The sequence below is a fragment of the Lepidochelys kempii genome, chromosome 1, assembly GCF_965140285.1.
Source record: "Lepidochelys kempii isolate rLepKem1 chromosome 1, rLepKem1.hap1, whole genome shotgun sequence".
Lineage (NCBI taxonomy): Eukaryota > Metazoa > Chordata > Testudines > Cheloniidae > Lepidochelys > Lepidochelys kempii.
Genome location: NC_136380.1, coordinates 33511845 through 33535888, shown reverse-complemented (window position 1 = coordinate 33535888; position 24044 = coordinate 33511845). Strand labels below are relative to the sequence as shown.

At 38.9% G+C, this 24044-nt stretch overlaps 2 protein-coding genes across 10 annotated transcripts in view; both read right to left on the bottom strand.

Moving 5' to 3' along the window:
• YAP1 (Yes1 associated transcriptional regulator) overlaps window positions 1-16888 on the bottom strand; it is a 140188-nt gene extending 123300 nt beyond the window's left edge. For 2 of the 8 annotated variants that reach the window (XM_073338101.2, XM_073338119.2), the window contains exons 1-2: window positions 16312-16886; window positions 12620-12870 (exon numbers count right to left, since the gene is read on the bottom strand). In XM_073338101.2, coding sequence (XP_073194202.1) covers window positions 12620-12870; window positions 16312-16596 — 536 coding nt within the window. In that variant the 5' untranslated portion in view covers window positions 16597-16886. Of the gene's footprint in view, window positions 1-12619; window positions 12871-16311 lie in introns of all 8 variants that reach the window. The other 6 variants (XM_073338110.2, XM_073338136.2, XM_073338081.2 and 3 more) reach the window with 5 other exon arrangements.
• Window positions 16889-17636: 748 nt separating this feature from the next.
• The window catches only part of CFAP300 (cilia and flagella associated protein 300), a 33630-nt gene continuing 27222 nt past the window's right edge, over window positions 17637-24044 (bottom strand). Inside the window, exons 6-8 of one of the 2 annotated variants that reach the window (XR_012158160.2) lie at window positions 23475-23541; window positions 22056-22158; window positions 18436-18503 (exon numbers count right to left, since the gene is read on the bottom strand). Coding sequence is in view for 1 of the 2 variants with exons in the window: in XM_073338160.2 (XP_073194261.2) it covers window positions 18372-18503; window positions 23475-23541 (199 nt within the window). In the remaining variant the exon portion in view is untranslated. Of the gene's footprint in view, window positions 18504-22055; window positions 22159-23474; window positions 23542-24044 lie in introns of both variants that reach the window. The other variant, XM_073338160.2, reaches the window with a different exon arrangement.

Genomic DNA, 24044 nt, shown 5'->3' with positions numbered 1-24044 from the left:
CTACCTGTTAGACCTAGACAGATGTTATTAAAAACAAACCACTCAATTTTATACAGTCTGAATAAAAACAAATCCCCAACTCAATCAGGTTTATCTTCTTTGGTACTTATTGTAATCTTACTAGCTCTCCAGCTAGCCAGAGTCCTCCAAAATTTAAGCAGAGAAACTTTCAGAATTTCACCACATTTAAAAAACCCACAAGACTTTTTGGAGTTCACCTTTAAGACTAACATTAAAAACTTAACAGCGCAACTTTATACTGCGAGTTGACCTGCAGATAATATTCACAATGACAAGAAAAGAATCTCATGGAGAAGTAAAAACTCCTAAAGGAGGGTATGTAACTTTCATGGACTTTTTAAAAAACTGTTTACGGAAGAGACTAATCAAAGGGTGATTTGTTTTAACATTTTCTTCAACTCTAACAGTCCATAAGTTTAAAGTAGTAAGAAGGTGGTGAAAAGAAAATGGGAAGGAAAAAAACCCCTTCCACTTAAATTGCTTAATTTTCTAATTACCAGGCCAACCAAACTTCCTCTAACTCCAATATGTCACAGTTTTCCCTCAGATTTTTAGAGAGAGGTGGAAAGTCAGCACTCAAAACTACCTAAAGTTTATGTTAATGTTTACAGAGCACTTTGAAGTTGGAAAGTGCTATTAAATGGTCTCACTGCAAAGTGGAGACATCTAAAGTATTTTATTGTTAAAGGGTGAAATTCACCTTGTCCCAACTGCCAATAAAAGAGTCTATGAACTGCTAAACCCTAGTTAAGGAAAGCAGTCAGTACCTTTTCTCTACCCAAAAGGTGTTTTTTTCTTGAGTGTGCTAGGATTCATAGTAAATAGTGCATATTGTGGAAGAGTCGTGCAAACACAGGTGTGTGTGCATAGTCAGTCACTTTTCAACCATTACATCACATTTCCCAGTACATAGTCATTTTCCATACTTCAGTGTGCAGATTACACTGGTTGTCTTGAAGTTACAAACTGGGAACTGAAAAGAGCTAGGATGCCACACAGCACAATCCCAAGCCAGTGGGACACTGCCATCTTCTCTGCATTTTTTACTGCTTAAAAATGCTTAGTCCAGTTTTAAGTGTTCCAAACAGAAAATCTTCTCTTACTTCTCTTGTTTCACATTCTAACAGACCTTGCTTTAAGAAAGCTTTTCATGAATATCAACCTTTAATTTTCCTTTTCTTAATGTCATCCTATTACCCCCCAGAAACATCCCTTTCTATCTCCCTATTGGTTTATTTTTCCTACCAAGCAACTCCATCTCAGCTGTACAACCCATATGCGGCTTTTAGAAAACATTTTATCATGTCATAAAAATGCCTGATTTTACAATATATTCAGAAGAGGAAAAAATTATTTAACATTTCAGTTCCAACAGTTAATGAGGAAGGAAAAGGCATCCCCGAAGTAACAACACTGTTTAAATAACTACCGTGTGGCTACACATACTGACTCACAACAAAGCCCTTCATAAATCAGTACCCTTTGCAGATAAACAAGCAATAGTAAATTACCTTTACTTGACTCCACTATAAAACAGTTCAGCACAAGTTTTGACAACCCAACGTCAGAGTAATAATCCATAACCAAACTTTCTACTAACACTGATGTAATCTTTTATCAGACAGCTCGCCAGAGTCTAAGCAAAAGGGTTCTGGTGTCTCAATATGACACAGAAAAGTCTTATTAATGAAGTTAAAGCAAAGCCCAAAATTGTTTTGAAGACAAAGATCTGTTTCCTTAGTAACTGGCATGGCTGACCTGCAGTATACTAGTAATGATTTTACTTCACAAGATATCTAGATGCTAATTTAGTAACTTAAAATAGACTATGTTTGCCTGAAACCTAGCCCAAAGTAGGTGAGTTAAAAACCAACTGGTGTTTTAGTGGTGCTTGCCCGAGCCTTAAAATGGGAGCTTGAATTTGTGAATGTATCTTTAAAGAGGCTAAGAAACAATGTTAAACCTTAATTTTACATGCTTCAAACTCCTGATATCCAGTAAAAACTCTAAGCATTGCTTCTGGTACTAATTGGCACACAAAAAGCCAGAGTACAAATCAAACCCAGTTTAGGATATTTTTACTTCCAACACAGCAAAAATATGTTTACTAGTCACCACTTTCATAACAGAGCATTACAAACTTCCCATAAATTAAATGCTTAAAACCAAACAGCTCTATACCTGATAAGTTTCGAAGTATACCTTTTAAACAAACTGAACTTAAATTTAAAAAACATTGTTTGATAGAATATGTTCAATCATTGTGTGGCATCTTAACTTTCCAACACCTAGGCTCCACCTAAGAGTTTTGTTTCATATTAAATTTAACCCAAATTTGTCAGATTACTCCATGGGAAGTGTGGGGGATAACATAACCACTGCTGATTATGGAAGAGCGTATTCACCCATAGACAAACATGTGCTGGTGGCATCTAGCCTAGGTATTTTACACGTGCTACTTGTGTATGCCTCCCGTGCAGACTTCCTGCATTCAACACCGGATTATTTTCAGAATTTACAAGAGGAAAAGAAACCTTGATTTATTCAAGTTTTAGGAATTAAACATCCCTGTGCCTTGTGTGAAAGACTTTTTTTACACAAAAAAGGTCACTATTAATGGGAGAATTCACCAATTAAAATATTTATTAATTATATGTGTTAGCCACTGGAGATTTCCTAACATTGTAATGACAAAACGAATTAGTTTTCACAACATAGAAAGAGCTGCAGACCCACAGCTTCAAGGGGTCAAACTAAATTCAATTACATCATTTGGATGTTTTCCCAAACTATGAAGGGAAACATATCACAAGATCTGGATACATGTAAAAAGAAGGAGTGACATCTTTATTTTTGGCCAACAGTACTCTAACTATTCACCCCTCTCTTTTTAGGAGAATCTGAGTGAATTTTAGCTTTGATGTGGAAGTATACCAACTGCCGATAGTTAATACTATGCTAGCTTCCACAGTTCATCTCGTACTCCAATCCTGACATAACATCCTTGCTAATACCATTATTTGCCTCACCTGGCAGCTAATTATGTCTGTGACATGTAGAGATGACTATTCAGGATCAATCATCTTGCTTCACTTCACCTGTGACCCAATTCAATCCCTGAAATAAAATGTTTTAAAAACACATCTAGTGTCCATAATGGGTTTACTTTTCCTCAAAAAACATTTCTGGCAACCAATGTAAGTGAATAAAGGAAATTAATACCTGCTATAAGAAAAGGAGGACTTGTGGCACCTTAGAGACTAACGCCACAAGTCCTCCTTTTCTTTTTGCGGATACAGACTAACACGGCTGCTACTCTAATACCTGCTATGTTTTCCTCAATGTCAAATATGTAAAGTCATTAATTAGCGTGCAGCATTCGTAAATCAGGAACACTGAATGATAAATTCGTTCTAAGTACCAAAGGTTTTAAATAGGGCTGTCGATTAATTGCAGTTAACTCACAAGATTAACTGAAAAAAAAATCTATCGCAATTAAATCACACCGTTAAACAGAATACCAACTGAAATTTATTAAGTATTTCTGGATGTTTTTCTACATTTTCAAATATATTGATTTCTATTATGTAAAGTGTACAGTGCTCACTTTTTACAGTGGAAATATTTTTAATCAAAAATAATATAAATGATAAAAGAAATAGTATTAGTCAATTCACTTCATACAAGTACTGTAGTGCAATCTCTATCATGAAAGAGAAACTTACAAATGTAGATTTTTTTTTGTTACATAACTGCACTCAGACTAAACAATGTAAAACTTTAGAACCTACAGTGTCCACTCAGTCCTGCTTTTGTTCAGCCAATTGCTAAGATAAATAAGTTTGTTTACATTTGAAGATACTGCTGCCTGCTTCTTATTTACAATGTCACCTATAAGTGAGAACAGGCGTTCATATGGCACTTTTGTAGCCAGCATTGCAAGGTATTTACATGCCAAATATGTTAAACATTCGTATGCCCCTTCATGCTTTGGCCATCATTCCAGAGGAGATGCTTCCATGCTGACGACGCTCGTTAAAAAAAAATAATAATGCGTTAATTAAATTTGTGACTTAACTCTTTGGGGGAGAATTTGGTGTCTCCTGTTCTGTTTTACCCGCATTTCATGTTATAGCAGTCTCAGATGATGACTCAGCACATGTTGTTCATTTTAAGAACACTTTCACTGCAGATCTGACAAAATGCAAAGAAGGTACCTATGTGAGATTTCTAAAAATAACTACAGTACTTGACCCAAGATTTAAGAATCTAAAGTGCCTTCCAAAATCCGAGAAGGACGAAGTGCGGAGCATGCTTACAGAAATCTTAAAAGAACAACACTCCGATGTGGAAACTACAGAACCCGTACCACCAAAAAAGAAAATCAACCTTCTGCTGGTGGCATCGGACTCAGACAATGAAAATGAACATGTGTTCGTCAGCTCTGCTTTGGATCATTATCAAGCAGAATCAGTCATCAGCATGGACACATGTCGTCTGGAATGGTGGTTGAAGCAGGAAGGGACATATGAATCTTGACACAAGATATTTATGTGCCAGGTGCGCTAGCTGGCTACAACAGTGCGATGTGAATGCCTGTTCTCACTTTCAGGTGACATTGTAAACAAGAAGCAGGCAGCATTATCTCCTGCAAATTGTAACCAAACTTGTTTGAGTGATTGGCTGAACAAGACGTAGGACTGAGTGGACTTTTAGGCTCTAAAGTTTTATATTGTTTTATTTTTGAATGAGGGTTTTTTTGTATATAATTTTACATTTGTAAGTTCAACTTTCATGATAAAGAGATTGCACTACAGTACTTGTATTAGGTCAACTGAAAAATACAAATTTGTTTTTACTGTGCAATATTTGTAATCAAAAATAAAGTGAGCACTCTACGCGTTGTATTTTGTGTTGTAATTGAAATCAGTATATTTGAAAATTTAGAAAATATCCAAAAATATTTAAATAATATTCTATTACTGTTTAACAGTGCAATTAATCATGATTAATTTTTTAATTACTTTTTTTAATCGCTTGATAGCCCTAGTTTTAAACTCTTAAAGTTATTGCTTTTACCTCTTATGGAAGGGGGAAGAGATGGGTTTTATGATTGGGTATGTGATGAAGATGCCACTAATGAGGAGATAGTGAAAATGGTACCACTTACCAATAATGCTTAATATAAAAATGATTAATGTTATAATTAGTGGCTAATACCACTGTTACTAGAATGACAACTTCCAAATTGGCATCCTTTTGTTAATTTACAGCTTTCTACAGAGCTGCAACCATCTATTATATGTTTGATGGGTTACAGATTATTATCCCTCCCATGCTGTGAACCAGATGAGTATTAAACAATTCAACTGTCCTTTTTCCAAGCCTCTGAGAATGACGGGGGGGGGGGGGGGAATAGGATGGTTAGAAGATTTATGCCAAACTTTTGTTTGCCTTTAAGGAGAGTTCAAGAACCCAGCAAATAAAAGTGCTTCCCTGGTGGCAACACTTGTTCCCAGAAAACTTGGTGTGACAGTACTTGAGCAACCAGGGCATGCAACAATTTTTCTTCGTAAAAGGATCAGTATCTCTTTCACTGCTTGGAAGTCTGATTAATCCTTTAAAAAGCAGACCCCTTTTAAGAAATGTATGACTTTGTAACCACTATTACTGATACTCACAGCCTCTTTAAGACTTCCCATTAGAAAACACGGATAATTGACTAATTAATGCTACAAGTGATAATTTATGCTGGTTAACGTGTTACAATATATTTTAAACCAGAGTAATGCGAACTGAATACAAAGCTGAACTTAAATTTAATTTGGGGAATCCAAAATGTGAACAATATTATAAAGAAATGAAAAACATTTTCTTTTTAATCTATATTAAAGCAAAATTACATTGTTTGTCAAACAATATCAGAGGCAGTTTTACATCAGTGCTTCAAGGGGATTTTAAAGTTGTAGTTTTACATGTTAAAAAAAAATTAAAATAGTTTTGCTCTTCACCCTTAATACTACTTAAAGAAAATGATAGTAATGTGATCTTGTTATTGTTCTAAAATATGCTCCTATAGTTAAATACGGGGAATCGCATCCCTTCAATGTACATGCACAGCTCCTATTAAGGTTAATGGAAGCTGTATTCACAACTGCTGAGTTTTGCTTCCCATACAGCATTAATATTTGACTCTCAGTGAGGGCCTCCTCCAGTGCCCATTGAAGTCAATGAAACAACAACTATGGACTTCAATGAGGACTGTATCAGGCCCCTACAAAGCACAAATGTTGTTCTTACAAAAAATGGAATTTTGGAGTACCAAGTCCTTTTAAAATGATATAGATGAACAACCAATGAAAAAAATATCAGTGTGAATCTCCAAAAGTGTATCTATTTTTAATTACGATTTTTTTCCAGGCACCCAGCACAATTCATTGTAATTTCGCAACCTGATGCCAATTGTCCTGTTTTCCTTTGGAACAAAATGGAAACTTATAACAGGAAAACACATTTAAAATGCTTTATTCATATTTCCATGAGATGTATTGTTAGTTTGCATGTTCTCTATTACCTTAACTTTTTTGTATACAGTAATACAAAAATACTGCACATGGCAGAGTATTCAACACAGGGATACTATCAATGCTCTTGCATTTTCTTTTTGAAAGCAGTGAGGTATTGTGTGTCATTCTTTCCATTGACGCCCACCCACTGAGCTTAGCGCAAGTTCTGTACAGAGCATTAAAGACATACTTCCATCTTTCTCCCAGCTCACTCTCAAGACAAATAGGCAGAGTTGCCCTTCCCCCCAAATATAGAAATACTTTGTGCAACTGCAGTTTCAAAATAATTTTGCAGCATCAATATCAGAGGAATATTAAAGGCTTTTCATTTTTAAAAGGACAATGAAGTCATCTTATTGTATATAATACTATTTTCCAAAACCAAGAAACGTAACTCATCAGGCACACACACAAGTTAACAATTTTTAAATGTCACACACCCAAGTATATTTCCTTCCTTTAGTTACCCGAGTTTGTTGTGAAATTAGCTAATATAAATGTGTTTCTTTTTTAATCTTGGGGAAGCTGGCTGATATACAATGCATCGTAAATACTAGAGAAAGCTTAAAACAAATAGTCAGGAATCAATGTTATGAACATAAAATTAAGTTTTTATTTGTACTCTAGCTTACATATAGCTCAGTAGAGTGAGAGTAGTAAAAGCTTCAACTGCTTTTAATAGCATGAGTATAAAAAAAAATAGCCTAAACCTATCATAAGCAGTAGTTACAATTTTAGTCTCAAACGGTACCATTCATTTAATGTCAGAATGAACCTGAGCTGTGTACTGAGCAAGGCGAACAACTTCAGAGAAGCTCCATTAATTATGTTGCTAAATACTTACTTCATCTGTACCCTAAGGTACTACATACATTTTAATGTCACCTTGGATCCAAACAGAACAACAAACATTTTCTGTCAAAAAACTCAGATCAGTTCTTCTTTGTTTTTGTATAAGTGTTGAGGAAGAATGGGAGAGGAAATGTAACAGCAGTGTCGATCACTTTATTAGGTCCTTTACCTTTCTATATCACAAATCACATAAAAGCAAAGAATCAAGCTGCATTATTGTTTTAAGGGCCTTTAGTTCCATATTATATCAAATTACCTGAATCTATCCCTAACTCTGTACAGAACGTGTAAGAAATACACAGCTAGCAATAACCCATCTGATAAGAGATCTTACAAAAGGTTAATGGTAACGGTAAATATCACTTGAAAACCAACTCAGCTTTATTCAGGAAGTCATAGAACACTTCATAAAGACAATAGGAAGCTGTTGACAAACTGCATGGAAGAACGGCTTCCTGCAGGAAAAAGCAACTACAAGACAGTTGGACTGAGCAATGGCAGTTTCCTCACGCGGGGAGAGAGGAAGGGGTATTACACCACTTTTGTAGGAATTAAATGTACTGTGTTGTATGATTTAGAATAGTCCAGCGTTGAATATAAAATAAGCAAACAACAACAGAAATTACATCTAGCATACGGATTTGCCCTTTTGCAAAGTGCTGACTGCTATTACCGCAGCAATGCATTTTATCTCTTGCCCAGAGGTTGAGCTAGTAGCCCCCCTTCACAGTTCATTGAAATGTCAATCTACCACTGGCCAACAGGAAGTGCTTCAAAAGCCATGTGATTGATCTACTGACCAATCATGCCATCTTTATTTTATATTCAGTCCATTCTGAAACACTTCTGCTCTGCATGATAATATTGTGCAGACTAACATCTGACTACTTACTAAGGAGACAAGACTTATTTTACCACTGATGAACTCTAGCTACATTTCACAGAAGTTTGCAGCTTTAATGAAGTATAAATGCTACCACACATGACAGGAATGTGTTTGCTTCACCGCTCTAACTCTGCTTCGATTACACTATAGATTAATCATGCTAATAAAACTCCTGGTTATAATGGTGATCTGAATATTAATAAAGTATTGGACCACCACATATTGGGCAGAAATTTAAACTTACACATGAAGTTTAAATGATGATGGACTTAAATGGACTTAATGTAAGAATGCCGGATGTTGGGATTTCAAAACTGAATCCTACCCCACAATATCCCAGACTGATATAAGAGTACAAGAGTTGGTCATTATAACATTTTGAGTCATTTTCTCATCTGCCTCTCCCATTGTGAAAATTATTGCATTTGCAGTTCTTGATCTCTTCAAGTGAAATTTCTTTACTGTATTTAACCGTCTGCAGGATAGACAGATTTGAATTTAATTTTTTTATATATTGTATATTTTTGATGGATATCAATATTTATTTTAAGCACTTTTTGGTAAGTTTGCACAAAATAATGGGTTTTAACCTTTTTAAAATTTTTATCAATTTAAATTTTCATAATTGTGTGAAATTATGGGGAGTAAGACAATGGGGTCTGACAATTATTTAACTACAGTAGATGTTGAAATTCAAAAAGTTAAAACTTTTAACCGTTAAAACACAAATTGTCATATGTCAAAATATACAAAGGATATACAAATATCCTTAAATAAAACTTTTTTTTTTTCCAAGCAACATTTTTCTTACTTTGCCTATCTGTAAATTTGAATTATCATCACAGGAAATATCTGTCTTTGGTTTGGGTGTGTATGGTGAAATCTATGTTTATCAAAATTTACCGATAAAAAACTAATCCTTCCAAGCATAAGTATAGGGTGTACTACAATAACCAACACCATAGGGCTGACTAACAACTGAAGATATGTCTAATACTTTCACCTACTCTGTATAAATGTACAGTACTTCTATTTACCAGTTTACCAGAAAGGATCATGCTTTCATGGAATGGCTACTGAACAGGGCAATAGGAACAAAAAGCAACAATACCAAGCTAGTGAAGAGGGGCCAAAACTCTGCATATTGTAGAGGGAACCAATTATTCACAAGCAAAAATTGCTTACAGATTCCAAAGCCAGAAGAGAACACTGTGATCATCTAGTCTGATCTCCTAACACAGGTCAGAGAACTTCCCCAAAATAACGTCTATGGCATATCTTTTAGAAAAACATCCATTCTTGATTTTAAAATGGTCAGCAATGAAGAATCCACCACAACCCTTGGTAAAATGTTCTCACTGTTAAAAATGTACACCCTGTTTCCAGTCTGAATTTGTTTAGTTTCAACTTCCAGCCATTGGATGATGTTTTACCTTTTTCTGCCAGACTGAAGAGCCATTATTAAATATTTGTTCCCCTTATAGATACTTACAGCCTGGAATCAAGTCAACCCGTAATCTTCTAAACAGACTGAGCTCCCAGAGTCTATCAGGAATATTTTCTAATTCTTTAATCATTCTTGTGGCTCTTCTCTGAACATGCTCCAAATTATCAACATCCTTTTTTTAATCTGACCCCCAGAACTAGACACATTATTCCAGCAGTAGTCACACCAGTGCCAAATACAGAGATAAAATAACCTCTCTTCTCCTACTCGAGATTCCCCTGTTTATGCATCCAAGGATCAACAAGCTCTTTTGGCCATAGCATCACACTGGGAGCTCATGTTAAGCTAATTATCCACGATGACCCCCAAATCTTTTTCAGTCACTGCTTCCCAGAATAGAGTCCTCCATCCTGTAAATATGGCCTACATTCTTTGTTCCTAGTTGTATATATTTATATTTAGCTGTATTAGAGCACAAAAGTTATATTAGCAGCAGAATTCTGGATACACTTACTTATGTTTTAAGAAAGCTCAAAGTATAGACAGACAAACTGCCAGTTTAAATCAGCTTCCAGGACCTATATATATGTATTCTATCTAAAGTTCAAAATAATTGTTTTAAGAAAACTTCTGAAATATACATTTGCTTATGCTAAAAGGAATTCTTCAAAAAAAATTTTTACTGTATGTTTTTGAAATATCCAAAGTGTTTCACTGGAACTCAAGTTATAAAGATAACACAAGTAATTCTGAATTGCAATGATGCTTGTGGGTTACACCTGCAGACAGTGTTATAAGACCTATTAGGGACAACAAATGCTGATCTTCAAGTGTGAACAGAGCCTTCTGAACTGTCCTCATCAGGCTCTCCCAAAGCACAGAATCACCCAAGGAAAGTAAAAAGAAAACAGCCTATTAAGCTGTTGAAAATCTCCCCAGGTCAGCATGTGACCCAGCAGGGAGAGGTTCAAAAAGTACAGCCTTTATTTTTCTTCCTAACAACCTGGTTTGTTTCCACTCTTTTCCCCTTCAAGACACATCCTTCACAGCTAGCAGCTCTTTCAATCATTTACTTTGGATGTCTGCTTGAGAACAAACGACCTTGCTCATGCAGATGAGTTTGCCAGACTTGTGTGTACTTTCCAGTCTCAGGCTCTTTATTGTTCTTGCTGAAACCTGACCCTTTGAAATGGATACCAGGACACCAAGAAAGGACAAAAAAGAAAACTTGCAGAAAAAAGGAAAAGATTTTCTGTAGTAATAATGAAACTGTAGAAAAGCTTTCCAAGATCAAATCCTTCCCTCTACTTTCACCTGAATGAGCATAATTAAAGAATCAATTATAAAAGTGTATTTAAGTGTAAAGACATTTTGCATCTCTTATAAAGCAATAAAACCCTTTCTATAAAATTGAAATAGACAATTACTAAAAATAGTAAGAAACACTATCAATTGCACAATTTTAAATCCATTACATTTGATCTGAATTAGCAGACTGTTGTGTTTGCAGTTTTGCCCTATTATATAAGCTAGTTCGTAAGAGTTTAAGTAGTACAGTAAAAAAAACGGTTTTGATCTAATTTCAAAATTTATGTTGAGCTCCCTCAAGGCCCAGTGGGAAATAGTCTCAGCTGGCGTAAACTTGCCTAATTCCAAAAATTCAAAGGTACAATGCCAATTTACACCAGCTCAGGATCTGGTCTAACGTGTATTATTCAGTTACATGGACAAAAATCACAGCTACATACTCTTTGGCTTTTGCCTATTTTTAGGTTCTTAACACAGACTAATTTCCCAAAGAATTCAGGCTTGAATACTTTATTTTGGTAAACATGACACAGAAGTTTACAATAATCTTAAGGTAAGCAAGGTATGACTATGTAAATGCTTCATTATATATATGCTTTATTTTCCCTAAATTCAAAATGACAAATAATGGGCTACTTGGAGCCTGCCAGTTTAAAAAAAACGTTAAAAATAAGTAAAAGAAAATGCTAAAAATACAGTCCAAGTATTTGAGGGCCAATTATATGTCTTGGTGGTCACTCTTTCAGAAAGGAGGATAGACTCCTGATGCTTTAGAAACTACACAGTATAAAAGAAAACGCTCCCTAATGGATTACATATCACACTGCTGGCATATGTAAGCTCTTCTCAGTTATAGAAAAGGGCATACTAAATTCACTATAGGAAAAAAGCCATATGTGCATGAGTAAGGAGCAATTTTCAAGAATTTTATGAATTTTACCCTCTCAAGCCAAACAATGTAAGTTAATTTTAAGAACTATAAACTCCAACCCTGTAATCAGATCCACGTACCAATGGACTCTGCGTGGGCGCAGGAGTCTGCATGCATGGATCTGAATGCACAATCAGTGCCTATATCATTGCACTTTGAACAATCAGAGCAATCCTTTACTCCTCTCACTAAAATATCTGCCAAAGTTACTTAACATTTTTAACATCCATTTTATAGCAAATTTGTGTGACAGTTCCATTTATTTTGGCCCGAAGAAGAACTTTATGCAAGTCAAAATATCATTATATACATTCAAGTGATTTTTAAAACACAAACACAGAAAACCACCACTTCATATTTAAGACAAACCAAGAAGAAGACATGTTTAAAACACACAGGATTTTCATAAGAGCCAAACACTCACACCTCCAATTGAAGTCAGTGGGAGCTATAGGTGCTCAGTACTATTGAAAATCATGCCCTTTCATTTTAAAATACATTTTACACTAAAGGTGCAGCGATTCCTACACACAGAGATTCTTAACAACATGGAACACAAACTTTGTTAAGAAATGCAGCTAACCTTCTTTCAAATAGATTTTACTTACTTCAGAAAATATCTCTGGCCAGATGGCGTCTTAGCCATCTCCCAACCTGGTGGCAGAGGTACATCATCAGGAATCTCAAATGAAGACTGGCGGAGATGTTGAGAAGAAGGTGCAGCTCCAGGACCAGTCACTACTCCAGAGGGGGTAAGTGTCCCTGGAGAGACAGCTCCAAGCTGCAGCGAAGCTGGAGAGGAATGAGCTCGGACATGTTGTGGAGTCAAGGCTCCTGCTGACCCTCCATCAGTGCTGGCCTGTCAGGAGTTAAATTGTTGTAAGATATTTTACTTCAGCAGAAACATGCCTGTTGGAACACAACCTACTTTTAACTTACTGAATGTTTCCTAGACAAGCAGACAAATATGTTTTTTCTAAAATTCTACTTATTCCGAAGTTGCTAACATTCAAGGATGTAGCCCAAAGTAGATTACTTAAAGAGCAAGCTTGCAAAACTTTTATATATACACCTATAGAATATTAATTTTGAATGTTTCTCATTCTTGTTTAGTTTTATTTTGTACACATATAAAAAGCCATCTTCTTTGTAAGGATCATACCTTAAGGCCTGATCTTATCCCCATTCTTCAAAGGGTACTAATGTCAAGCCTGATTCACAATTCCCTTGCATACTGAATTGGTGGAAATGACTATGCAAAGTGGATGTAAACTAGTACTCTGGATTGTTGGTGTTTTGCACCTACCTTGCACAGATGTAAAAGCCCATTGGCTTCAGTGGGAGTTCCACAGGAGTAGCGACTACAAATTGGGCCCCAAAGGACTATTTCAATACAGTGCAAGATATGATATGCAAGAAAAGGGTTCCCAACCTTCAAGTAAACTGTACTTTAATTGTATGTATGGTGCGTATAAAAAGAGAGCAGCACCAGCTACAGCCAGAATGTGGACAAACAAATCAAGTTTTCCACCAACATCTCTGCAAACCTTCCTCAAACCTGGCCCACATAACCCTAATTATTACAACCTGGGTCTCTCCTGAACTGAGGACTGTGAATCATGTTAAACTGTGTAGTTTTCCTGATATGGACTCAAATCCATGGAGGGGGAAAAAAATAGCCATGAAAACTGTATTTAAATGTTGACATATATATATGAGGGCATTCACTTTCCATGTATAGTAGGATAATTTGCACACCTACATTTTATTATGTAAATGTCAGCCCTTGCCATACCACTGTACCTAGGTATTGCAGAATACATGGGGCTCATTTATGAACTCAGATGTGTACACTCATCCCAGGTCTCATTAAATCAGCTACTGTGCCTTACGTGTAACAGCATGCAAACTCTCAAAATCAGAATTCGGCCTATGTTACACAATTATCCAGTATCTGCATTTTGCTAAAATTTTCAAAAGCAACCATGTATTGGAAGAAGAAAAGGAGTACTTGTGGCACCTTAGAGCCTAACAAATATATTTGAGCATAAGCTTTTGAGAGTTACAGCTCATGTATTGGACGGACATAACTCACTCAGATGTGAAGTATTACACTTAATATTTTCCCTACACCCCCCCAAAAATCCCAAGGTGGATATTCTTATTGCAGTATCAGACAAGAGTGGAGAAAAAGAGACACCACCATCACAATCATTTTAAAATGAAAAGGCCAACAATGAACCCAATAATCCTATGGCTTCAACTGGCTTTTAACTACATGATTTACTACAATATATTGTACTAAAACCAGCCAGCACCAAGGAACAAAGATTTGAGCTCAATTGTGTACTCTAGTAGCATTTGCAATGTACGCAAACAGCCCACAAGCTTTAAGGTGCATGTTGATATTAACAACATGTGCCTCATACAATACATTTCAAATATGTAATATAGTTAGCTGCATTTATTGTGGTCGTTGAGTACATATTAAGATATACATGATTACAGCATCTAGCTATAAATGATTGCTGAATACCTATTAGTATACCTTTGTGCATAAGAACACCATGATAAAACTTGTACAGTAAAAATAGGTGTAAAAAGTATTAGCTGTACACGTAGTAACCTTCTTCCCAAATTTCAAGAGTTCAAAATAGGCTATTACCACCCACTCCAAATGGGACTAACTGTGTGAATCATCATCAATAATGCATAGTTCATAAATTACAAGAAAGCAAGAATCTAGAAATAACCCATCACCACTGCTATTTTCTTTGCAGTCCTTTAACTTAAAGACTAGACTGTGTGTGTGTGTTTTTTTTGTTTGTTTTGTTTTTTTAAATATTTGGGAAATGAATTAACTCCTGGGCAGAGAGAATATATGCCAAAGTTTAGCTTGGAGTAATTTTACAGCTGAGTTATAAATGCTTCCAAACCAGAGTTTAATAATGGAAATGTTGACAGACCCTTCACTACTGGAATACCAGACACCAGTGTAATACAGAGCAAATCTCTTTTCTATTGGCTACACAGATAAAGTGACAATAGCTTATAATAAAATCTATTTTATAACTTAGCAACAAAGTTCATTGCTTAATAAAAACATTTGAGCAGAGAGAGGCAGTTTACAAAAATTTAGTGAACAGCAGCCTAAACATTAACTTTTATTCATATTTGTATCAACACTTCAATCTTGGCACATGAGTCAAGCGGCTTAAAGAACAAACACTGATAGAGACTTATTATGGGCCCAATCCTGCAACTCTTTTTCAGCCTCTACTTTAGGCTTGCAGGATTGTGCCCTGAGCGTTCAGACACAGGACTGCAGCAGGCAAGTTATTTCAGTCCGATTTGCAGATATGGTTAATTTAATGGTACTTCAGTAAAGCTGAAAGGTGACTACCAACAGGGACAGAAAAACCAACGCACTGGAATTAGCTTCTGATGTGGGAAATTTAATCCTACGGAGTGCAATGATGAAATGGTGGAAAAGCCACATCCATATTGTTTTTTTTTTAAAGTTTGGACACAATCCCTGTCTTCCTCTCCTCCTCATCCTCCACACAGATAAATAAACAGTGTGAAGATTACATCAGACAACCCAATCCTTTTGTACTTTCAAGTGAAACATTTCTAAGATTTTAGGGGCTTTAAATCCCCCTCTCCCAACAAAAGCTGGAAAATAAGAGAGCAATTATTGGGTGCCCAAGTAGGCTGCTGGGGAGTGAGACGTCCTGGCGGAGACAGGGCCTAATGCGAACAGCAGCAAAATCAGCTGATGAGACTGGTAACTCCTGCTCAGAACTATTTACAAAATTTCCCAGCTAAAATCCCAAAGGGTCCCTGAAAGCAGGCAGGAAGAGGGGAGCATCACCAGAGTAAACGGGGGAACTGCCCCACAAGAAAGGGAGTTTTGCCCCCTCCAAAACCCCTAAATGCAAGAACGGAAGGTGCTTTCCCCCCTCCCCACACACACACGATGGGGGGGGGCGGAAGGGGACTCTCCCCCCCTCCACACACACAGGAGGGGGCGCTCCCACACTCGGGGGGGGGTGCTCCTCCACTCACAAGGGGGGGCGGACGGGGGCGCTCCCCCACTCACACACGGGGGGGGACGCTCCCACACACACACACACTCAGGGGCGGAGGGTGGCGCTCCCACTCACACGGGGGGGGGCAGGACGCTCTCCCCACTCACTCTCTCTCACACACACGGGAGGGGAGGGGAGGCACCCCCCAGGCGCTGACGATAGCGGCAGGAGAGCTCCCAGCTGCGCCCCCGCCCGGCCCCCCCCCTCACCTGGCGGGAGTGGGCCTTGGGCTCGGGCGGCTTGAAGAAGGAGTCGGGCAGCTTGCGGAGCCGCATGGGCAGCGTGTGCGGCACGTTGGCGCCCTTGGGGTTCATCACCGCGTTGAAAAGCGCCTCCAGGTCGGTCTCCGAGTCGCCCCGCACATGCACGATCTGGTGCCCGGCCGGAGGAGGCCCCGCGCCCGGGGGCTGCCCCGCGCCGGACGGGGGGCCCGGCGGCGGCGCCTGTTGCTGCGCCGGCGGCTGCGCTTGCTGCTGAGGCTGCCCGGGATCCATGGCTCCGCGTCCGTACCGGGGCTCGGCGACTCAGAGCCCGGGCTCCCCACCCCACATACCCCGTTGCCCAGGCCGGGGCTCCCCCGCTGCTGCTGCTCAGCCCCCCCACAGCCGGAAAACACAACCGGCAACAACAACTGGCAGAACAAGCCCGACCGAGCAGCAAGTTGCCCGAGCCCGGCCCAGCCCGGCCGGCGCCTCTATCCCGGCGGCGGAAACTAACTCACGCAACACACTAAACAAAAGTTCTGAGATGTGCCCGCCCGAATCACTCCCCAGCCAGCTCCGCCCCTTGCGAGCCCGCCCGCACCGTATCCTACAGCCAGCCTCCAACAGAGTCCTGCTACGCCCGCCAGCGCAGAACGCAATCAGAACCAGGCACCACTGCCAGGTCCTTCTGCGCGCGCGCGCCCGCCCGCACAGAATCTGGCAGATTTAGTGGCCACTACCAAGTCCTACGCGAACTCCCGGCGGCACACCGTCCAGGAAAGTTAGCCCTTTTGCACCCGCCCGCTTCATTTTTCAAGCATCTACTCCCGCCCGCCTGCGTTTCCCTACAACGCAGAAGTCCATGCATCGAAAAGTTAAAAATAAATTCCTCCAAACTTCCAGACTCCTGTTGCGCCCCTCCCCCCTCCGCGACCTCAGCGCCGGAATGGGGAGGGAGAATTACCCCCCTTTGCCCTCAGAACGGGGTGCGGGAGAAGAGAGACGACTTCTCCCAGCCCTGGCCCCCAGGAGAGCGGCACCGCTTCCCCCGCCCGCATCCCCTGAACGGGCGCGGGAGAAACCAGTCTTCCCACTGCCCCCCTTTCCTCCCATGGAATTGGGGAGGGGCGTAAGCGACGAAAAGAAATGGGATCCCTTGCCCCCATCCCAGGCTGGGGCGGGGGGAAGAGCTGGAACCCGCCATCGCACAATGGAACCCCACCCTCCCCGTGACTACTATATTTCACTGTGGACACTAATTTTGTCACGAAGTGACGTTTCTGGGAGAGGGTAAATTACACAGAGAAACATTCAAAACGTTTCTTTCTCTAGTCAGAATTTATTGCTCTCACTGATCCTTTCTCTGTTATTGAGTCCAATGGAAACCTCTGCTTTTCAGTCCATTTAACCCAAGAGGTTAGATTCAGTATGCTGCATAATACAGACCAGTGAGTGTATAACACAGCTATCATTTATTAACTAGATTACGTAAAATGAAATTTGATTAAAATTAGTGACAAAAATATGAGAACAACAGTTTTAATATATTTATTGAGAATTTTGAAACACAACAGCTATCAAAGTATAGGGGGTTGGAAGAGCAAGATTCATGGACCCTGGTAAGAATTCCATGCAAGTTAGTGTAAATCATATTCAGACAGTCTGATGCACTCACTATGGCCCCAATCCTGTAAAGATTTATGCATGAATAGTTCTATTGCCTTTAAGGCAGGCTTAGGCAGCTACACCCATAAGTAAAAGTATGTACAAGCATCACTGTTTGCAAGATCTGAATCTTACAGTTAAAGTCAATTTAGCAAAAACAAAGCCTTTTTAAACATTTTGTATAAAATTATGATTTATCTATGAACATAAAATATTCCTTCTTAATAATTCAACAAAAACTCCGTAAAATATATATCACAGTTCACATTTTTGCATAGGCAGGCAATGTGTATTTCATTGAAGGGAATGGAACTATGGAATTTGTAATTAATTCCATATAGAAAGAAAAGCGCCTCCATTCCATTATACTGCTAATACTTAGAACTGGAGATTAAGAATAATTAGTTAAAACATAAGCTCCCACCAAAAGAATGGTACAAAACATGAACATGTCGTTTCAGAGGATCCACAATCAAGTAGGCAAATGTCTGTTCATGGCTTTTGGTTGAAGGATAGCACATACCGTTATTATCCTGGGGGGGGGGAGGGGAGAAATCTAGTATTAATAACAAACCAGATATATACTACAATCATGTGTAACACTAAACATTATGAATTTTTACATTCAATTACTCTTATGTTCAGTTACTATATTATCTACAAAATGTACTGTGATAATTTTGCAGACAGTGTGGAGTTCATGTTAATAGTAGAATAGATGCCCATTAAGGCAAGAATCCTGCAAACACTTGTAAGTAACTTTATATAAGTCAGTAGTTCCATTTAATTTAATGTGTAAAGATACTCACCGATGTAAGTGTTTGCATAATTAGGGACTAAATTACAAATGGTTAAAGAATAAGGATCTGATCATATTGCCATCGAAGTCAATGGCAAAACCTGTGTTAACTTCAAGTGGGGCCCTAAATATATTCTCTAACTGACCCTTTTCCAGTCAGGATTCACTTAGGCATCTGATCACCATCTCATCAAATATGTACATATTCAAAAATTACTTTCAGCAACATGCAGTAGTTCTTGCTAGGTAAATACAGAGAAAGTTATGTCCATAGTTTTAAGATTCAAGACAAAGGAGAGGAGCAATATCAAGCTATGTTGGTGGATAAGATTTATTGATTTCTGATTGTTATTGAAGAGCCCAATCCAATAGTCCTTACTCAGGCAAAATTGACTACAATTGAAGTTTTGACTGTGAAAAGGCTACAGAATCCCACCTAAAGTTTGCTGGATAGAAAAAAAATATTATGTGATGTATTAGTACTACTGTGTCAAAAAGTAATATTGATCAAAATATTGATACCAGGAAATACAATCTGGTTTAAATTAGGCAGAGTTTTTGCACTATGTTCTGGGTGCCTTTTGAAGTCATTTTATAGTTAGCTGAGATGTATTTTACTGTATTTTTTATTTGCATTAGTTTTAGATGAGAGTAGTTCTAGCTGTATATTTCAGTGCCTCATCACCATAATATTTGGACACCTTATACATAAATTAAGAATAGCATCAGTTCCATCTGCAGTTCTAAATTTAAACAGGTGGTGTATGTGTGACACTTGGTTGACTTAGTGATGCCAGAGCTGGATCATTTTAACTGCTGGCTTTGGAGAAATGGAGATAATCTGGTGATGATTTTAGATAGCATATGTGTGACATACTGTAAATAATGATACTATTGAACCTTTCTCCAAAACAACGTGTGTAATATTTTATCAATACAGTATATCTTAAGAGTTAGCAAATATGCATGTGTTTGTATTTACTACACTGATGCAATAGCACCGCTGTAGTTAAGGCTGAGTTAGCATTCAAGAAATTTCTTTGTTATTTAATATCATAAATACTTCAGGTTTCCTCATGCTGAAATTTGGTCATATGCAAATCATTTGAACTTCTTAAACCATTTTGAGTTCAGAAGTATACAATTGTTACAAAATTTCAAATACTTCCCTTCCCCACTCTTTCTGGACTGCCAATATCTGTGCTAAAATACATATATACATGTAACTAAGGGCTTGTCTAAACTACCCGTTGGATTGGCGGGCAGCGATCTATCCAGTGGGGGTCGATTTATTGTGTCTAGTATAGCGTGACATCTAGAGAGCATCAGCTGTCATCTTACCGCAGCGAAGACACAGCGGTAAGTAGATCTAGGTACGTCGATTTCAGCTATGCCATTCACGTAGCTGAAGTTGCGTACCTTAGATCGACCCCACGTGGTAGTGTCGACAAGCCCTAAGTCCTAAAATCTAGTATTAGTTTGATTTTTTTGAAAGGTCAGAAGATTAAAAATTGAAAAGTAGTTTTGGAACATATTCAGTACCAATTTATCACAGTGCTTTCTGTAATTACTTGGTTTCAGCACTGAAAGTAGTATTACCAAGTTGTCAAGATAAGCATATGGGGCTGTTAGAAGGGTTAGTAAGGAGGCATGGGATGACACAGTGTTTTCATTATGCTGATGACTCCAGCTCTATTTCTCTGTTTTACCTGATCCAGCCAGTTTTTGGTAGACATTAGACTAGCTGGCTGAGGCTCAGACCAGATGAAAAGGAAATGATGCTCGTAGAATGAGGATTCAACTAGACCAGTGGTTCCCAAACTTGTTCCGCCAGTTGTGCAGGAAAAGCTAAAGCACGGCACGGGCCAAAAGACGTATTGGCCGCCGCTTCCAGCAGCTCGCATTGGCCTGGAGCAGCGAACCGCAGCCACTGGGAGCCACGATCGGACAAACCTGTGGACGCAGCAGGTAAACAAACCGGCCCGGCCTGCCAGGGGCTTTCCCTGCATGAGCGGCGGAACAAGTTTTGGAACCACTGAACGAGACGATATGGTGAGGATTATCTTTGCCTCATTAACTGAGGATGCATGTCTTCCATTTGGTACTCCAGTTTTCAGAGTGGGCATTTTATTAGATTCCCAGCTGCTGTTAGATGATCATATAGCAACAGTGACCAAGTCAGCTTTCTTTCATCTATGTCTGGCTAAGCGGTTGTTACTATTTCTTTTGGATGCAGACACTGCCAATATGATCCAGGTCTTTATCACCTTAAGATCAGATTACCATATGCACTCTACATAAAACTACATCTAAATCAACTCAGAAATTGAACCTGTTTTGAGGCAGTACAGGTACTCAAGCTAGAGTCTCTTCATTTTATAAGAGAAAACTGCCAGCAGGCTTTTTTCCATGGTGGGCCTGGATTTTGGAATTCACTCCCCCACTTCATCTGAAATAACCCATGTTTACTGACCTCCAGAAAATGCTGCAAAGCCAACTTCTTTTCCTAGGCTTTTGGGAAGGAGGGAGTGTGCTAAGGGCAGACATCTATGATTGGAATGGGATTTCTTGCCATATCCCTCAATTTGTTGGTTTTGTAGAGACCACTGAATTTATTCTTGTTTATTATGTTGATGGTATTTTTAAAATATGACAAAGGCACACAGAAGTGTTTTGGATGTTTTACCTAAATCTAACCAAACAATAATGGAAATCTCTGAAGTTGATGTCAAACCAATACCAACTCAGATATGAAAACAATTGCACCGTGTTAAAATAAAAATGCTAATGAGTAATTTTTGGTTCCAAGCATATAGTTTTAGTATTTTTAATCTGAAAAGAAACCTGAGTTTAATAGACAGGAGAGAGGTAAAAATACTGATAAATACACAAGACATTATTTTTAAAAAAAGCCTTCTAAAATGTTCTATGAATGATGCATAATAGTTAAAAGATGATTGCCCACTGATGAACAACTGGGCTACCGGTAGCTCACAGGAAGTTTGTGTTGTCTGCAGTGACACCAGCTCTTTCTCTTTTGGAAGATAGTATGTTATCTTACATTTAAGTTGTTGCATGTTCAGATGCATGGTGGAGGATTTGGAACGGATCTGCCTAGTGAAGGAACAATTAAACTGGGAGGCGTGTAGTACAGTTCAGGTGGGTTCCAAGCTCATCTTTATGGTAAGCATACAGTGTTGCAGGGGAAACAGGGAAGCGAGAGGTTTCGAAACTCAGCAGCCAGGACAGTAAACAACTGGAGGAGGTCTATAAAGTGGGCACCTACCTTACCCCTCAAGCCCTCTTCTGCTGTAAACCCTTCTGTAATCTTTAGTAAAAAGCAGGCACACCACACCCTAGCCAGCAAATTCTCTATTGATAAATCCAAACTGCAAGTGCAAAACAGAAGCCTGAATAAAGGCAGGCTCAAAATGAGACTTAGGGCTAGATTCACAAAAGGAACATAGATACCTAGCTGCCACCTTATGTGCCACTGGCATTCACAAAAACCCTGGTCAGCTGCTCTCTAACCCTGGAGGTGTGTAAATTCCCTAGACACCTAAATTTCTGCCATTAAAGTCCTCAAGGTGCTTAAATTTCAGCAGCTGAAGCACAGCTGCCTCAGTCCTGACCCCGCACAGCAGCTAGGTGGCTTAAGCATCTGACTCCAATAGAAGGTTCCCAGCTGTGAATCCCAAAATGAGATAGGTGCTGAACTCTGAGAAGGATGGGACTTAGGATCCACCCCATCCTCAGCATCTACTATTGGCTAGTTTAGGCAGCTCCCTGCTCACTACACCAGCTTTTGTTAAACCTATTCTTCTTTTCCTCTGCATTGTACAGGGAATGCAGGGTAATTATGTAGCACAACACTGAGCATTGTAACACCTAAGCTCCTTTGTGACTCTAGCCCTTAGCTTCTACTGATTCTATCTTGAGTTTATATAGAATAAAAGTATGATCTAGATCAGGGCTGGCCAACCTGAGCCTGAGAAGGAGCCAGAATTTACCAACGTACATTGACAAAGAGCCCAGCGCCTCCCCCTTCTTCCCTGCACCTCCCAATCAGCTGGTTCGTGGCATGCATGCAGGAGGTTCTGGGGGGGAGGTGAAGGAGCGAGGGCATGGCAGGCTCAGGGGTGGGAAGGGGTGGAGTGGGGGCAGTACCTGTGGCAGAGCCAGAGGTTGAGCAGTGAGCACCCCCAGCACTTTGGAAAGTTGGCTCCTGTAGCTCCAGCCTCAGAGTCGGTGCCTATACAAGGAGCCGCATGTTAACGTCTGATGAGCCGCATGTGGCTTCAGAGCCACAGGTTGGCCACCCCGATCTAGATGGCTGCAATGGGCTGAAATGTACTGCTTTGCATATGCTCTCTCTCTAGAGCTCTACACTACATTAGCTCTACACTATATTCCTACAAAGCTACAGGGCCCAAAATTTATTTTTTACTGAATAGAAAATGAAATGATGCTCATGCTCATTAGTGAAATGTTACTAAAGGCTAGAACAAAGATGACATCAGGAAATGGGTTCAGAAAAAAGTGTGCCTGAACAATCTCTTCAAATTAAATACTACATTTTATTTACATTTTTGTGTGATTTTCAAATCAATTTGGTATTTTTAAGTTGTATAATTAAACTTGAGAATGTGTTTTATGCCTAACACTCATGATGTATAGGTGCCATGCCAAGAAAGTTAATACTTACATATGCAGAAACTTTGAAAATAGTTGATGTAATAATTATTTCCTTTGTTTCAGGATCCTTTTGAACACTGAAATATGGGGAAATAATCCATATTTAATAGCAGCATTTATAGAATAGACTTTTTAATATTTACTATATTAGTTGTAAGTTTTCACATAATGTTCTTGCTCAAAGCTATGAAGGGAAATTTAGTGGTTAGGACTTGATCCATATCATCTCAACCCTAGAAATGGTTGGACATTGCTACATGTTTATAGAAAGTATTAAACTAGCCCCCATTTTTAAAAAATAATTCCTCCTTATTTCCATCTGCTAAATTATGACTGCATGACAGAATCACAGTAATGACTCCCAAGTTAAGGTTGTAAAACAGTTTTCATTGTTATCAGAGATGCACTTCTCTCTCTTCATGGAGCAGGTCCTCAAAGAATCAATCCTGAAGCACTTGCATGAGAGGAAAGTGGATGGATGGATTCACCAAGGGAAGGTCATGCCTGACTAATCTAATCGCCTTTTATGATGAGATTACTGGTTCTGTGGATGAAGGGAAAGCAGTGGATGTATTGTTTC